The 19101-nt window shown below is 39.7% G+C and overlaps 1 protein-coding gene across 1 annotated transcript; it reads right to left on the bottom strand.

Moving 5' to 3' along the window:
- Positions 1-2537: 2537 nt before the first annotated feature.
- Positions 2538-16837, bottom strand: lwr (ubiquitin conjugating enzyme lesswright). The gene is made up of 6 exons (XM_080281066.1): positions 16739-16837; positions 12622-12697; positions 11504-11587; positions 9123-9240; positions 7531-7675; positions 2538-3382 (listed from the first exon to the last, which is right to left on the bottom strand). Exons 2-6 carry the CDS (start codon positions 12685-12687, stop codon positions 3313-3315), a joined length of 483 nt encoding a protein of 160 aa, XP_080137192.1. The 5' UTR covers positions 12688-12697; positions 16739-16837; the 3' UTR covers positions 2538-3312.
- Between the last annotated feature and the right edge of the window lie 2264 nt (positions 16838-19101).

Below are 19101 nucleotides of genomic sequence, written 5' to 3'. Positions count from 1 at the left end.
GCACTTCATCCCCCAAAGTTCCATCCTTACTCATCACACTACCCAAGTACTTGAATGCACTCACATTCTCCATATCCTCACCATCCAACCTCACTGCACACTCTGTGACTTCATTCCTCTCAAACACCATAACTTTACTTTTGTTTACATTAACTTTCAGATTCCTCCTCCTACACACTGTCCCAAATTCATTCACCAAACCTTGCAACTCCCATTCATCTTCACTCAACAGCACTGTATCATCAGCAAACAGCAACACCGGAAGCTTCCAAATCTCACCCTCATTCATTAGAGCCACCCCCACATCCACTGCCCTACCCTGCACCTCCTTTACAACCCCATCCATGTATATATTAAACAGCAGTCATACTGACAGAAAATGGACAAAGGAATGTAAACAAAGGTGTCTTAAGGTGGGATGAGGCATGACAGACCAAGAAGGTGGATGTACAGTGGAATCACCTAAATTGCTGTCTTATGGGACTGGGCACATGCCGTGATTTGAGAATTTCATTAATTAGAAAAAAATAATCTTATGGGAAAAATTACTTATGAGTCTGTCATTTTGGAAAAGTTGCCCCTCTTACCCACAAACATACATCAAACTGGCCACCAGCAAACACTAACAGCCTGGAAAAGAAATTAATAAAGCATTTAATGGAACTGAACAATATTTATAGTAAGATTCTTACATGACTCAGACTGACGACATTGCTTGAACAGGTTGGGGAAGGGGAAAGGGCTCCAGGGCTTCAGGTGGACTACAGCCTCACAGCCCAAGTGCTGGCTGATGGTATATTCATCTAAAAATACATCTCATCACCTGATGTGATACATCTATCTATCTATCTATTGCCAGATGCCTCAATCCCATACGGGGTGGCCACAAACAAATCGCCTCCACGTCGCCCTGTCCCCCGCCATTTCACTGCCCTGCTCCCAACTCACACACCCCTCTCTCATATCTCTCTCCACCCCATCCCTCCATCTCATCCTGCCCTCCTCCCAGCTCACACCCCCCTCTCTCATATCCTGCCCTGCTCCCAACTCACACCCCCCTCTCTCATATACCTCTCCACCCCATCCCTCCATCTCATCCTGCCCTGCTCCCAACTCACACCCCCCTCTCTCATATACCTCTCCACCCCATCCCTCCATCTTATCCTGTGATACATGATTGGATGATAAAATAATGCTTTAATTATAGTAGATTTTGTTGAGCTATTGAAGATTTCCGTTTTAATCATCTCTACGTGTAAACACAGAGATAATTGCTGAATTGTAATGTTGGCAAACCAAACTTGGTGGCTGCAAAATAGGGGTAGTGCTGTGTTTATTTATTGGTGTTTTTTAGCCCTTATTAATGGTTTGATTGTACTGCATTTGGGTGCAATAACACTGATGGACCTTCTATGCGACTCTTCCAACTCCCTTTCAATACACCAAGAAGGAAATTATGGGATATTAAGGTGAAGAGAGCAAGGCGGTCCGTGAGCGAGTTTTGTCGGCTTTGTTAGGCAAGTTACAAATACAGTATTTGGCCCACATCCACACAGGGAGGTAAGCCTAAATAATATCCCGATGGAAACCACTTTACCACAATTATGGATTTCAAGGATGACAGTGTTTAATTCAACCAATACTCTATCAAACTTAAAAAACGCAGGCAAAATAAGTAAACACTGCTGGTGTTAATCATTCTAGCATTGCCTGGCAACTCGTTCCAGATCTTTATATGCTTCCAAACTTGCCTACCTGATAGAAAGAGGAAAATCTCATTTTCATAGTTTTACTTAACAAATCACCGTTTGTGCAAACATAGCATCAGACGTTCAAAAACCTTTCGAAAACATTCACTTTCAAGTTTGCAATGACAAATTACGTATATTACTGATACTGCAAATTGTTGCATGATGTTGCTGTTTGTTATGAATTCATCTTTAAAAATGCACGATTTAGGAGATTCCACCAGAGTATGAGTGCAAGAGCAAGATATGGAAGTTGAGAACGCTATATACCTGACATAAAAACTGACAGATAAAGTACATGAGAAGGATTAGCACTTTTAACTTCACTGTGGAGTGAGTATCCCACTCATGCAGCTTATGTAAAGCATATCAGTAAAGGAACAAGCAGGTGGTTTTCTTGTAAAGTGGAGCCATGATTTCCAAGGACTGAATGATGTGCAAATGACTGCATACTAAATTTCAGTGGACATGTTGTTTGATGGTTTAAATGTTAAGGTTGCTCTTATTTCTGGATTCTACCTCACCCTGCATCTTCCATGAAAAATTGGATCGGGATCATGAAATATGGAGGTAGTGCTGGTCTACAGAATGAAAAGGATATGAGGGTCGTTAAGGTGAGGTTCGTAAAAGTGCTTTTATAGAGATGCCAATGCGCCAGTTTTACAATTAGAGATCACTGCCACTGCTTGCAATAAAACCCCTGCAAAACTCTGAATCACAGCACTGTACATCAATTTCTCTATGCCCCTCAAAAGCCTTCAAACAAACTGGGTAATGACAGAAACTGTATTGATAAAAATAGTTTATTAATAACCGTACTTGACTTAAGTAAGAAATAATGGAAAACAGGTACACAAAGGGAAGATAGATACGATTAGCACGATTAGCATGGATTACATGACCACTTAAAAATTTGAACTCTCACATAATATTACGAATTCTAGACATACACGTGGAATAGGGTACAAATCAGTGATGTAAGGAAACTTTGGCAATATCCAAAGAAAAAATAAAGAATAAAGTCAAAGAAAATTAAAACACATGATCCACTATCTATCCATTTACCACAGAATAATGCATGTGCCTAGTACCCTCCTGAAATGGAAAGATTATACCAATAACTAATGGTACACACATGGACAAAAGTTACGTACAGTTCCACTGCATCTACTTAGCACACTGGATATACGATATCAATCACTTTCCTCCCTATCGCATCAACTATGGGCACAGAAACATACAATGCTTCTCTCAGCTTATATCAGCCAGCAAACAAGTTGAGAAGCAGAAAGTGAAAATTCTGACCAAGGAATAACAGCAAGCAAAAGAATATAAAAAAAAAACAGCTGAAATACTGTACTTGGCTATGGAAAAATTTCCCAGCAGAGGAAAGTGAGAAGCAGAAGAGGTGAAACTGTGGGTAAACTTTTGTCCCCAACCATACAATGTCCGATGAGTTGGCATACATGATTAACCAGTGCTGATACACTATGCAACTAAATAAGCAAGGTCACAGGTTACGTCAAACTCCAGCATCTTTTTCCACCTTGGTTCCTGGATTTACTTATTCAAAGGGGGCAGACATTGCTTTGGCTTGAGCTCGAACTCTCTTTTCATACTCCAGTCTGTTTTGGCTGGGGAAAAAATAAAATGTTAATTACAGCTGTAACAAGATATATGATAAAACATGATATTAACCTCTTCAGGAAAATGACATCTTAAAATATTACTCCACCCATCCTTACACAATTTTATTCAGCTTTGGAGAAATCCTAGTAGTAGGTTAATGATGGCTGTACATAACAACTCCAGTTCAAAGTCTCAAGTATAAAATCATATAAAAATGAAATTAAAATTGCATCCTCAGGATGCAGTTTTAATTTCAGGATGGGGTTATAGAGATACAAGGTAGGGCAGTGGATGTTGGAGCAACCCTAATGAGAGAGGGCAGTGTTTGGAAACTCCCTGTACAGTACTGTTGTTTGCAGATGATACTGTATTGTTAAGGGCAGACAAAGGGGAACTGCATGGCTTGGTGAACAGGTCTGGGAGAATGTGTAAGAAACAGAACCTAAAGGTGAATGAAGGGAGGAGTAAAGTTATGGTCTTCAAGAGAAATCAAGCCACTGAATATACAGTGAGGCTGGATGGGGAAGAAATGGAAAATGTGAGTGCATTTAAGTACTTGGGTAGTGTGATGAATAAGGATGGAAATTTAGAGGCTGAAGAGCTTGAAAGTGTACAACAGTGAAGAAACGTTGCTGGTTCTTTGAAAGCAGTGATAAGGGACAGGGAAGTGAGCATGTTAGTAAAAAAGTCGTTGCAAGACAGTATTGTGATACCAACCCTAAGGTATGGAAGTGAAGCTTGGACCTTGTTGGAAGACCCAAGTCAAGAGTGACAGCAGTGGAAATGAGTTATCTGAGAGGAGCATGTGGAGTTACGTGGAGAGACAGATTGACAAATGAGGAAGTGAAGGAGCGTTGTTGTAGTTTGGATATGGATGTAACAGAAAGCGTTAGGAGAAATACACTGAGGTGATTTGGCCTTGTGGAGAGGATACAGAGTGAGAGACTAAGAAGGAGAGTGTATGCGAATGAGGTGAAGGAAAGCCGTGAATGAGATGGAGGGACGGAGTAGAGAGGTGTATTAGAGAGGGGTGTATGATCTGGGAGCAAAGCAGTGAAATGGCACTGGACACCACAACATGAAGGCGATTTGTTTGTGGCCACCCCTTACGAGATTGAGGCATCTGGCATATATATACATAAAAATGCCAATGGTCTATGCAGGGTTCGACGACCAAATGGAAAACATTGCCAGTTAAAAAAGATTTTTCATTTCAAAGCATGTATTGGTTCAACAACACTAACAGTTACAGTACAGTACCTGCTATGCAATACCTCCAGTACATACAAATTAAATCATGTCATCACTGATAAAACAATAATATAAATACCGTAACTTCCATCACTGCTATACCAAATTTCAAAGGTGAACAAAAAAGGGAAGTCTGAATAATATATAATACTGACTTCCAAGAATAATGGAAAATGACAGTGCACAGCAGAAAAGTATCATCCAATTCTATATCGCCCCATGAGGAACATAGGAGCCCGGGGCTAGGCAAGTTGATCCTGACATTGAAGATGAGAGTGACCAGCCTCACTCATCCCTGAGTGGCGTTACGTGAGCAATAAACCCCTATCACCCCTTGGATATAAACCTTCACCGGCTCAATCCGATTGGAGCGCCTTAATTTCCCACTAAACCACCAGGCGCCCAAATTTGGTTAAGAAAGAGAGAGAGAGAGAGAGAGAGAGAGAGAGACTGAAGTCAGGGATGTATATTCCCAATGCCTAGATGTCTATTGTTATTCAGCACTGGGAGAAATTAGCATCAATCAGCGCACTCTGAGTGTGGGGGTGTTGAGGGGTCTAGTCAGCTATCCCCACATATGTAATGAAAACTAATTTAACACGTTACCCGCGTTTCGGCAATGTGAGTTCTCTCCCAGGCCGCATTTCACTTCAGAACTCTCTCCCACCAGTCTGCAAGGAGCTATCACAGCGAAAGGATTTATGTCACTTTACTGAGTACCAATGAGGGATATGCCTTCATAAAAGTAGTGTGTCACTGGTGGCCCAACACATGGTATCCTGACATTTTCTTCTCATGTTGCATGATGCACCACCAGTGGATCACTGAGGTAATGTACTAATTTGGCCCAGGTAGCGCAGTCTCCGCTCACTCTTACCTGCCACTTCCGTTTCCTTTGGTTTGTTACCATCTCATTCTCTGTCGTGAAGTTCCAGGTGGCACTTAGCTATTTAGGTAATTGAAGGAAGTCCAAGAAAAGGTTCAACACTACCTTTTTTATTATTATCTTGTTTCTTGTTGATTTTTTCTCCTCCTAATCTCTTCACCAGCCTTCAAAAGGTTTTTTTGCATCACTGAAGACAGTGTTTCTTGCAACCAAGCATAATGATAGCTGGGTACGTTGAATGCCGTAATAGTAATCATCGGTATCCAGAAGGATAATTACAAGTATTGGTTATAATTAATCATTTATAATTATTTTTAAAAAAGTTTAATAACCAGAAACATCCAGCACTTATCTTTTTTTGTTGTTTTCTAACAAAGTAAGTGTAGAACTGTTCGAAACAAGAGTGGTTACTCCATTTTTTCTTCCAGTAAAAAATCACAAATATTTATCATTAGTAAATTTACTCTGTTTTTTCAAGAAAAGTGTATTTGCATCTCATGGCCCTAGTTCTGCAACACGGAGTTTTTTTTCAATGTTTTTGTTTAATTAATGGTATTGTTTGACATCTAAATGAAATGTAATTGTCACTACTGGAAATCCGATATATATATTCTCTAACTAAATAGGCATTTCTCTAATCTTATATCATTATCCTATTCAACATGTCTTCTACTGTACAAGCAGCAACAAATGTATTTCGTGAAGGTGAAATACATGAAAAAGTGAAAACAAATTATTGCTCATTATTGCACCATCAGTGTATCAACACGCTAGGAATGAAGACATCAAATGGCACACCAGTGGCTCAGCACGCGGGTAACGTGTTAACAGGTAACTTGTTCCTTTTGCGAGCAGAAATAGCAGGTTTGGTCTGGTTAGGTTGGCGACTTGACTCCCCCAACACCCCTACACTCACCTAACGTATCCCAACCTAACCTATTTTATCTGTCAACAAAAGGAGCAAGTTACCCATTAACCAGTAGACTGCACAATTACCTTTTTTTATCCCACCCCATGGTGTGCAAAAAAATGGAAAAAAGAAAAAAAAAAATCTGTTTATTATAAAATTGAAGATAAACATCCAAGACATCATCTGGTTAAAAAAAAAAAAAAAAAAAAAAAAAAAAAAAATACATCATTGCATACCGTCATGCGTAAGTTTGCGTAGGGACTTTGGTGCCTACTGTGGCGGGAACTTTTGTGAGAAATTTTTGAGCTCAGCACAGCCCGAGCCGTGGCTTGCAACATGGCACTTCCCAGCCTGAGCTGTGGCTCACAATGCGGCGCTTCCCAGCATGACCTGTGGCTTACAATCCACGAGTTAAATTAGTTTTCTTTACTTGTGCGGGGATAGCTGACTAGACCGCCCCCCCAACACCCCCGCACTCACTGTGTGCGCTGATTGGTTCTAATTTCTCCAAGTGCTGATTAGTAACAGACATCAGGAATATGTGTCAGGGATATCTGTGATGGAACAGGACTCATCCTCACCCAAGAAGGTAAATATACAGTACATTCCTTAAATAGTACATGGATAGTCATCATACCCAAAGGAAGTACAATAATGTATTACTACAAGTATCTGTTTGTACCCATTATCAGTCTAGGCCTATCTGAGATTCACCACAAAACTGAAACACAACCAAGTTACTTCAGGGCTTTAATGAGAGAGAGAAAAGACATTATTCCCATATAATGTAATTATTAAACATTATAATACATCTAACAAGTACAAGAAACAGTTGTTACTCAGACCATTAATCCCTTTGTGCATTCTTGATGTGGTTTGCATTACAAAAATATCCAAAGTTGCAGGGGAGGGGAAAAAATTGTATTCTGATGAAAATTATGTCACAAAAACCAGGGAGAATAAACTGAATTAAATCACTCAACCTGCCAGTGAGGCCTCCCCTGACAAAGAATGCATTGTCCATGGAACAATCTATTAACAAGTTTACAGCTGTCAGTGAAAGGATTAAACAGACAAATAGAAGAAAGCAATGCATGAACACTAACCAATAAATAGTGTAAGCCTCAGCCTGTGCAGGGTCCTTGATGTTGGGGTCATTTAGAAGATCCTGGATGCCAAGAAGAATCTGTTTGATCGTGATTGCAGGTCGCCAATCTTTCTCTTCATCTAGCAGTGACAGACAGACTGTCCCTGTGTAGAGAACATCATATGTTAAAGGCCTGCCCTCAGACACTATGTATAAAGTATGGTATATCCCTTAATGAGTATAATTATCAACATTCCAACTCTTCTCACCTACACTGATTTCACTTGAAAAGCTAATATTTCCTAGCTACAGGTAAACTGTTAGTTGTACTGTTATTTACATAAAACAAGACTTATTTACTTCAGTGATTGAAGATGCTGCAAACGTGGTTGTTTATAAGCAGCTTCAGCAATAATGAAGCAGTTTTGGTGGAGTTAATAAAGGTTCTTGACATCCAAACCTGCAGTGGAAATGAGGAGCTGCACCACAGATGTCTACCCTTAGCACTGGTTGGTGCTTGAAATAAAACCTTCTGCCCATTCTCTGCACAAGGGCATACATTAAACAGATTCTATGCCAAATCCATCACATGTATAAACATGGGTTAAAAAGAACTGATAAAGAAGCAAAAGAAAGATGCAATATAGCAGGCTGACAAAACATTAATTTCTTCACAGGAACATAACTTTCTGGCATCAAAAGATTCACACTATATGTCTGCTGGTGGTCAGACCTTTTATATGGCCAACGGTTATTAAAGAAGTGCTCAGACACACACTGACCCCGAACTTGATATGGACCTCCTCTGACATAACGGGCATGCCCACACAAAATTTAAGCTCATTCCACCCAATGGTATGACTGCCCTGTGGAGGGTTCCCAATGTCTGGCAAAATCCAGGCAAGCAAGTGCATGTGGCTCATGAGCAACTGACCCCACGCAATTAAAATTTACTACATCGTTGTCAGCTTGTCATTCCACATCTTTTAATGTATAATAAGTCAAAATTCGAGGGGGTCAAATGCAGTCACAAACACACACAGACAATGCTTATTCACACAGTATTAGTGATGACTGCTAAGAAACAGAAAAGTTGCCTCGTCTAACCTTACATAGAAGCTAGCATCAAGACAATGAATTCACGAAGTACCATAGATAAAACATCAAAATACAGTACATAGACTCAAATTTTTCAATCAGAACATTCAACCTGCTAACAAATATTTTCTAATCAACCTCACTAAGCACAGCAACCCTGCCTGACAGCTGTAATTTTAATCATCATTTCTGGACAGACGTTACCATGAGAAGAGATGATGAAAAATTACAAATTAATTAAGATTACATCACTTCATTTTAATACAGCCAATACATGCAACTTTCACTATACAGTGAGACAGGAATGCTTTCCACTGTATCAATTTTTTTTCCATGCAGCTAACACTGAACTGGAGGAATTTCAAATCAGCTTACTGGGTAACAATGAAAACTTTAACAGGGAATTTTCCAGGAATTTTCCCCTAATTCTGTACATGTGGCATAAAGAATGTCAAAAATAAGACATAGCTTATGAGGATTCCTATACACCAAATGTGACACCTTAGTACCTACCTGAGGGATAAACATTTGGGTGGAAAAGTGGTGGTTCAAATTTGCATTTAGGTGGGGTGGAGGGGTAGTCATCCTTGAAGATCATGCGTAGTCTGTACAGGCCACTTTCCCATGGTGTCTAAAATATGAAATAATAATAATAGTAATAATAATAATAACTATCTATCTCTATCTATCTATTGCCAGACGCCTCAATCCCGTTCTGGGTGGCCACAAACAAATCGCAATAATAATAATAATAATAATAATAATAACTATCTATCTATTGCCAGACGCCTCAATCCCGTTCGGGGTGGCCACAAACAAATCGCCTCCACGTCACCCTGTCCCCCGCCACTTCACTGCCCCGCTCCCAACTCACACCCCCCTCTCTTATATACCTCTCCACCCCATCCCTACATATCATCCTCGGTCTCCCCCTCCCTCTTCCCCCCTCCACCCTACTCACATACACTCTCTTCGTCAGTCTTTCACCCTCCATCCTCTCCACATGGCCAAACCACCTCAATGTATTCCTCTTAACGCTTCCTATCACATCCACATTCACACCACAACGCTCCTTTATATCCTCATTTGTCAGCCTGTCTCTTCAGGTGACTCCACAGTCTCCTCTTAAATAACTCATTTCCACTGCTCTCACTCTTGACTTGTGTCCTTTCAGCAACATCCAAGCTTCACTTCCATATGTTAGAGTTGGTATAACAATACTGTCATGTAGTAACTTTTTCACTTCCATGCTCACTTCCTTGCTTCTTATCACTGCTTTCAAGGAAACAGCAACCTTTCTTCCCTGATATACCCTTTCAAGCACTTCACCCTCCAAACCTCCATCCTTACTCATCACACTACCCAAGTACTTAAACGTACTCACATTTTCCAATTCCTCACCATCCAACCTCGCTGTACATTCACTGACTTCACCTCTCTCAAAGACCATCACTTTACTCTTCCCTACATTCACCTTTAGATTCCGTTTCTTACACACTCTCCCAAACTCATCCACCAAGCCTTGCAGCTCTCCTTCGTCTTCACTCAACAACATAGTATCATCTGTAAACAACAGTACAGGGGTTTCCAAATACTACCCTCTCTCACCAGGGCCACTCCAACATCCATACATTTAAGGAATATTAATCATAATTCTGACCTTTTTCCCACTAAATAAGAGGGTGAGCCTACAAAACACATTTAGCTTAAAATACATAATTAACAAATCTCTGGCTATACTGTAAATAACCATCAGCACAAGCAATGAGCACTCATACATTTTAGTACTGTAAAAAAAAATGTAAAGAATAACCTGTATATGATAAAATGATACCTGGTTTAATAATAAAACACTTTATAGGGCAGGTAACCTTTTCAGTATATAATTCTGACAACTATCAGAAAACTTTACTTAACTCTGGTGATGTGACTCAGACTGACAAGCTAGTAGATACAGTAGTTAATGTGAGGATGTTATTGCCCATGAAGTGGAGTCAAGATTTTGAGGGCTTCATTGGTGAGAAAACTATAACCATAGCGTTGCCTGCCTAACAGTGTGTGCCACTGATAGCTCTCTCTATCTGGGCTTTTTTCTTGCTCTCTAGATCTCTTCCCACCCAAGGGTAGACAATAAATTAATTAATAAATAAATCCATCCATCATCCAATCTTACGTAGCCCCACGGGGAGGGTAGGAGCCCAGGGCTAGGCAAAGTAGGTGCCGACATTTAAGATGAGTGACCAGCCTCATTCACTTGAGTGGCATTACGTGAGAAATAAACCCCAACCACCCCTTGGATATAAACCTATACAGGCTCAATCTGACTGGAGCACATTTAATTACCCACTAAACCACCAGGAGCCATAAACTGGTTATATGGTTACCACCCAGCATAGTCAATGGTTTCCTCATGTACAGGAAACCATTTTTCTTGTCACTCAGTGTAGAGTCACCCATACGCAGAAGGAAGAGGATAGAATGAAGGAAAGAAAGACATAAGAGGGAGTGTAAAGCCATCCGCAGGCAGAAGGAAGAGGAAAGAATGAAGGAAAGACAAGAGGAAGGAAGGATGAGAGGAAAGGACAGACACCCAAAGCAGCACTAAATTGAGTGAGTGGATGGTGAGCACTCTAAATAATAATAAATTTTAAAAAAGGATGACAATGATGGAGAACATCTGCCCTCTATACTGTATGTTCAAGAGTCTCATTCAGAGCTAGTTACTTCCCAAATACAGACAATCTGCAATAATACTGTAAATCAATGATGTGTGTTACACAGATGTAAGTAGTAGACTGTATTCGCCCTTATATTACCTTACAGATAATCTGAGAATTATAAGTTACATGGAAAAATATGACAGTAACAAACAAGGTACAAGTGCTGCTACTTACACCTTTCTTTCCAGGTATCGCACACTCCCAATTCATTAAGTTCAATGTGCCATCTGGATTCTTTGTGGGACGTGCAATAAAACCCTGAAAAGTAACGAAAAAGGGGATTATAAGCAAAGGATGCTATCGTAACTACAATATACTATTAAATATGAAGCAACAGGCCACGTGCCCATATGACTCGCAGCTATGAATCTCCCTGTCAAAATCACTGGTCAAGTAATACTGAACCTTACTGAGGGTATTTAAAAACAGCAAAATTATGAAAATGCTGGGTGCAGTGAAAGAACTTTCTTGGTTAAATACCACAAAAATTACTTTTTAAAAACAGCTTTAGGCTTAAGCAGAACAAATAGGATCAATAAGGGACATTTAAGAATATAGTATTTTGGAAGAGAAACAAGGGCAGCAACTACAAGGTATGAAACTACTGAAAGCTGAGCCACCAAATTTACCCTAAGATCAAGGGATGACACCACAAAGAGGATCGGGTGACAAAATGCTCTACATTTCAACACGGACTTCCATATGAAGAAATGCCAAAGCTGCCCAAGGAAAGGAATGCATGATATAAATCTGCATCATACAGACGGTTGCACTCCCAGGGTCATCTGGATGACTCCAGCAGACTGGAGACCAAAGCTGTGATTCACCTGCCGTCTACCATCTTTCTTTGGGGGACAAGGAGGAAGATTTGGGAAGCTTATATAACCAGCCAGCAGAGGTGTCTGGATATATGAGTGCCACAATGTGATGAAGTCCCTCTCGAGAACCATCACAGGAGAATGTAAATACAGTAATCTCTCCATAATCCGGACGCTGTGATCTGGCTGTTCAAAACCATATTCGTGCCGTACATTTTTTAAAAATATTTGGACAAAATGCTTGCATCCAGGCGGAAATTATCTGTATGGAGCCATTACCCAGACATGCCTTTGGCTCCATTACGTTGGACAATCGTGGGATTACTGTACCTGAAATGCAGTGTTGTCTATAGTATGTGTAGCTAAGGTATAAGTTACAGAGACAAACCATTCTACAGAACTGAACAAGTTTACATAGTTAGCTAGGCTTTGTACAAGATGGAAAAAAAAAAAAAAACATTCTCTGATACTTACAAATGGATGATCCTTTCTCCAAGCTTTCCTTTCTTCTGCAAGACGAGCAATTGCTATCCCTGACATGCTTGTGTGTCTGCAACAGTTAAAATTAAGAAATAATTAAAATAAAACTACAGTACCATAACTTCCATACCTCAACTATCATACTATAAGTGAAGTACATACACCTGTATTCACATCCACTGTATGATTAAAAATAAACATTACTAAAGTTTCCTGTAAGCCAAGAAACCATTTACAACGCTGGGTGGTAACCACATAACCAAACCATACGTGCAAGTGAGTTGGTGGAGAGTTAGTGCCCCTCCCCGTAAAACAAATACCGGGTAACTCAAAGTCAAATGGCCAACCCTTATGGGATTATGGCGTCTGGCAATAGATAGGCAGATACACTAAAGTTTGCCTTAATTCTATGAACTACTGTATTACAATTACAGTACTATATTATGACAACAAACATAAGCAAGATGAATGAATGAATTCCATATGTAATGAGTATGATGATTAATGACTGATTCCATCAGTTAAAACTAACCTGCTACAATATCAGCCTTCTCTTTCTCTAGTAATTTGTGCACAATCAGACAATCAAGATTCTTTACATGTGACAAACACTAGAAAAAACATCCATCCATCATCCAATCCTACACTGCCCCACGAGGAGCGCAGTAGCCCGGGGCCAGGCAAGCCGGTCCTGACATTCAAGATCAGAGTGAACAGCCACACTCATCCCTGAGGGGCATTATGTGAGCAACAACCCCAACCATCCCTTGGATATAAACCTTCACCAATTCAATCCAACTGGAGTGCCGTAATTACCCACTAAAACACCAGGCACCAAAATCTGGTTGTATGGTAACCACCCAGCATTGTAAATGGTTTCCTGGTGTACAGGAAACAATTAGGCTTGTCACTCAGTGTAGAGTCACCCACAGGCAGAAGGAAGAGGAAAGAACGAAGGAAAGAAAGACAGAAGAAGGAGCTCCATGTCATCCGTAGGCATAAGGAAGAGAACAGAATGAAGGAAAGAATGACAGAAGAGGACGGAAGGAGAGAAGGATGGAGGAGAGGAAAGGGCAGACACCCGAGAGCAGCACTACATCAAGTGAATGGACGGTGAGTGCCCCCACACAGCACAATATCTCTATTGCTCCCACACTGCTTCTACCGTAAATGTATCATTTTTGGTAACCTAATTCAGGGACCGAATTTAACCTAACTTCAATGATGATGAAACAGCAGATGGTGCATGAAGCTGGAAAAATACCCCCTTATTTGCTAAGTAACTACTGGTACTGCAAAAGAAGCATTTGTGATGGTGAGCAGCAGCAGCCCCCTCCAAACTTGGTCAAGTCAAAATGCACTCAAAAAATCATACTTGAATGTGTAATGAAACGAAAAAATCTTTACTACTTTCAATGAAAATTATGAAACAGAAAGGTAAATTTTTCATCCTGGTGTTACAAAATTGGCTCTTGTTTCTTTTGATCTGTGCTACAGCTGTACCAGTATTTCTTTAGATTACTGTACATCTTTTAAACTCCAATCAAGCCATAAAAAATAAAAACAATTACTGTACACCCAACACCATACTAAATTTCCCAACACCATACTAAATTTAATAATCTTACAACTTTGCTTATGTAATTCTAACCAATTTATAAATTATTTTATATATATATGCTGTACATACAAAATAAAGAGGGATGGGGCGGTTTCTCCAGCTATCACCATCCATCATCATATCAACAATAAACAAACTTTGACCTAATTCTGAAGAAGTGATAACAGATACCCGGTACACAAGTTAGGGTCATGGGGGGGAAAAAAAAAAAAAAACAGGGGGAGGGGTTCCACAAACAGCAGTCAGAGAATCTCCCTACCTTATTTACTAATCAGATAATGATACACTTCTGACAAAATGCTATACAAGAGAAATTGCTGAACTGTATAAACTATGCAGTGAGCATGTAGCTATATTTGTTGGGTGTAATTCTGAAATAATACTAATACCCTTAACTAATACAATGTCCTCAGATAAGACTTATATGGCAGCCTGTTCCTGAGAAGGATTTTGTGGCCGATGTAAGCAAATTAATATTTTATGACACCAGTAAAGGAATTAGATGATGTGCAATGCATTACCGTACTCCAAAAACATGTACAAAATAAAAAACTAAAATATAAAAAAAAATGACAAATAAGTCACTCCAGCCCATAGTTTTACCGGCCCCTGTCACTCCAGCCTCCCACCCTAGTTGCCCAAGATGGATTTATGAGACTATTTTACTGGGTTAGGTTAGTTAATAATAATAATTAGGTTACTTAATAATAACATAATATTTACATACAAACACAAAAGATAAATTTGTCAGGAAAGGGGGGCTGGTGTGACTTGGGTGGGAAGCTGGAGTGACCACAGCTAGTAAAACTTAGGGCCGGAGTGACCTGAAATCAAAATGACAACACCCATACCAAAGTGACAATAATGGCAAATAAAAAATAAATGGCATCACCATACTATGGGTTTATTTTTCAGTTATCTGTACGGAGACATTGGACCACCCTATTTTGCATTTTTTTTTTTTTTTTTTTTTTTACTTCGTTTTTCATGAGATTATTTTCTGGATGCATTTTCAAGTTTTGATATTTTTTACTTTTAACAGTGGTGAAAAGTTTAATAATCAGTGTTTGTTTACAATCCCAAACAGCACTGAGAACAGACAGACACCATCTTGCTGTATGTGAAGACAGACAGACATCAGCTCGGAAAATCATTTTTGGATGAAATTACCTTTGTCAGCATATTTATTCAAGTCTAACCTAAATTTTCAAAAATTATCCCAACCTTATCTCTCCTATTATATGCTAACCTAACCAAACTTATCCTAATCTAACCTCTCCCTTATATTTTCCTTGTTTATTAATGCATATTCTTCATACACTGTACACTTCTATCCATGTTTGTAAACTCACTGAATCAAGTAAACGTAAGTAAAGGTGGTACTGTACGTGTTTACAACACCGTACCGCAACAGTAGATTTCTACGACAAATAGGTACAAGCAAGAATCAATACGCTACACAGTCCAAGGTCAACATTTTTGACATTTCTTCTGCAGATGAAAAACAAGTAACAGCTATTGTGGGGCCTTTTATGTAATGTCACTGCTTTGTAAACACTTACCCCAACCAAGTTTCTTTTCCTCAAAGGTAAAAAGAAACTGATAAATCTATATCAAATTCTGGAATTAACCTACCAAAACGCCCTTAAATAAACCTAGATCCACACCATTCAAGCCTAACCGAGGCCAATTTCCAATGGAGTCCTCATCTATCAAACCTGAAAATATGGACAGACCCACTTTGCCAGCCCTCAGACTGGCTACATAAGGACCATAATGCATCAGCAAAATCATTAACATACCATCTATGACCATACTATACAAATGAGAAACAAAAACTAATCATCTTCAACGGACAAAACAATTCACCAGCACAGGCACACATTAAAAACTCCACCATATCTCACTTCATATGCGGAAGAAAAGGCACAATAAAGTTGGCTTAGAATTGTGCAATGTGTTGATTCCTGTCATCATTTCTTAGGAATCTGACATTAGGGTTCTGTAAAAACACTATCCAAATTTCTAAGAGGTGGTCTTGTCTCATTAAGCACTAATTTTTTGCCAGATGTCCATAACTCTATTCTTTATTTCTATTTTCTGCTTCCACTCACCTGGCGTTAGCATGACCAAGATGTAAATGCCACACTTACATAAAGCAAGGGTGACCTCTGGACTCAAGCTTTCACAATTTCAATAACCCTAACTCTAGCCAACTTTAACTACCTCCTATATTACCACTCCATTATAACATTCAGAACAGGCTAGAACCATACGCGCTTAATTTAACATGGATTATTGTCAAGTTTCCCCCATGCGGTGTGGGGAACGGCCTCTCTGAGGGGTAGGATATTGATGGAGTGATCAAAACAGTCAGTCTATTTTGTCATCGTAATCCCTTCCCTAACCCAACGTTTAGACCCTCATATTACCATTAAATAACTCCGAAAGGTTACAAGGATGATTTCTGGGCAAGCAAGATATACTTACGAGAGTGCGGAGCTTATCAAGAAAGTGCCTGTGTTTTCTGGCCACACACAGGAGGGAAAACTTCCGCACTGTCTCGCCGGTTCTCGCGGTTTACCAAGAAGACAGAGGCGCCATATTTGAACCTGTGCGCGGACACGTCCAAAACGGAAGACGCAACTGTTTTTCCTGATACGGATTTAATTTTTTAGTCATGAGGCTCTAATATTTATACTATATCTGTACATCGTGGCTGAAAGGTTTTATAAATTCATGCCATTAGTAATACAATGTATAAACAAGATAATCTTAAACCGACTGAAGCTAGTAGACCACCATATTACAACACCCGGTCTAATCCCTCCAAGACGTTGACGTCGTCTTCATTTTATTTTTGTTGCTACTAGGTGATTTTATTAACTTAGAAAAACGCCACAGCGAGGCACGGGGAAAAGTGTGAAGGATCGGTTCCCGGGTGGACGACGCATTTGCGTCTCCACCCAGTTAGCATGGGCACCATTACAGGCTGTACTTCACCCGATAATATTGTAACAGGCATATGGTTACCATCCAGCACTGTAAAATTTTGGTTTCCTTAGTTACAGGAAACCATTAGCCTTGTCACCCAATGTAGAGCCACCTGAGGTGGAAAGAAAAATAATAAAACAAAAGCATACGTCTATGGCCATAATATACTACCGAGAAACAAATACTAATTGTCTTCATTGGACAAAAACAAATTGTCAACACAGGCACGCATTAAAAACTCCACAATATCTCGCTTATTTTTTACCTGCGGAAGAAACTGCACAACGACACTGACTTCTAATTACTGTAGGACTGCAATGCGTTGACAATGATAAAATGAGATAGGGGAAGGAGGAAGCAGGCACCACTGAATCAGACGAGTGGATGATGGTCCCCACCACCTACCACCAGTAGTAGTAGTAGTAGCAGTCACAAGTTCATGTGAAACAAGAACCTAATGGACTAAAGTCGAAAATATTCTTCTCCTGCAGTCCACCTTCCTCATTTGGGGAGATAGGGAGGGCGTTGAAGGCCTTTTGTTTGACTGGGTGGTGGAGTTGCCTGGTTATTCGGTGCCACCACGAGAAGGCGTCTCTCTCGAGTATCCATTATAATGCATATACACATCACTGACAACTGACACCATGTTATTAATACCTATATTTCATTCACTTAATCTTGGTGGAGATGTTCGTTTTTTTGCAGTCTACTTCCAGTACCTCGATGGCTGGATAAGACAATAGTACCGTTCTATATCCTTTTCATATTATTACTTCGTGACCAGCACCATAATTATTCTGTTACAGTTCATTATTCAAGATGAAAAAAAATTACGCCTATACTATTTTTACTCTAACGTGGCCCAGATTTTCTACTTGTTTGCAGCTTATTTCACGTAACTTTGTGGCAGAAAAAGACAGTGCTACCTCTGTACATACTTTTCATTGCACTTGTTTGTGACTACCATCATATTCTAGTGTCAATTTATTTTTGCAGTTCAGCAGCATTCAAGATGGAGAGATGGAATTTTAGGCCAAATTGGAGTAAAACGAGTACTGAAGTGAACAGTGTTGTTCGAAGGAAAAAAAAAAAAAAAAGGACACTATTTCTTCTTACTCTGATTCATGGAAAAGCTGTAACTGTTAGCTGTAATCCGCCTGCATCCCACGTTACAGCGTGCAGCCAGCAACGATACAGAAAGGTCAGGCCCATTCTTTCATTATCACCATCACATGCATGCTTCTGAAATAATAGTCATATATTAAGGGCATATCCACACTCCCGCGCTCTCAGTCACTCCACTATTCATTGTCATTCGCCCCCCCACCCCCCTCTCTCTCTCTCTCTCTTTAATTCGCTGCTAAAAGTACTAACTCAAACGCACTTGACCTTGCCCCCACCAGCTCAAATTAACTCCTTCAGCCAGAAGACATTTTTTGTATATACCTGTTGCAGTCACACGATTTTTTTTTAGATCTTTTCTAAGCTAAAACATTTGAGACTTTGTAGCACCTGGTTCTAAGCGATTTCTTTTACATATTACATCATTATATTGTACGCTGATCAGAAATTAGAGAGCATAACACCATCATCAAAATCATAAGTCATCATCACCATCGCGTCATCATCATCATCACAGTCATCATAATCATCATCATCATCATCATCATCACCATAATCATAGTCAACATCATCATCATCATCATAACAATATCCCTACTGTTATGAAGGGAACTGGAGGAATTCAGAGGCAGGAAGAAGAAAAAAACAGAAGTAGGAAAATTATCATCTCAATGCCCCTAAAGGCCACAAACCTTCTTTTACTTTTGTTCAGGCCTTTGAAAATCTAGAGCTGAAAT

The sequence above is a fragment of the Coenobita brevimanus genome, chromosome 87 (genome assembly GCF_032717465.1).
Source record: "Coenobita brevimanus isolate Jiangsu-jjx chromosome 87, ASM3271746v2, whole genome shotgun sequence".
In the NCBI taxonomy this organism is placed as follows: Eukaryota; Metazoa; Arthropoda; class Malacostraca; order Decapoda; family Coenobitidae; genus Coenobita; species Coenobita brevimanus.
This window is presented reverse-complemented; position numbering and strand designations above follow the sequence as displayed.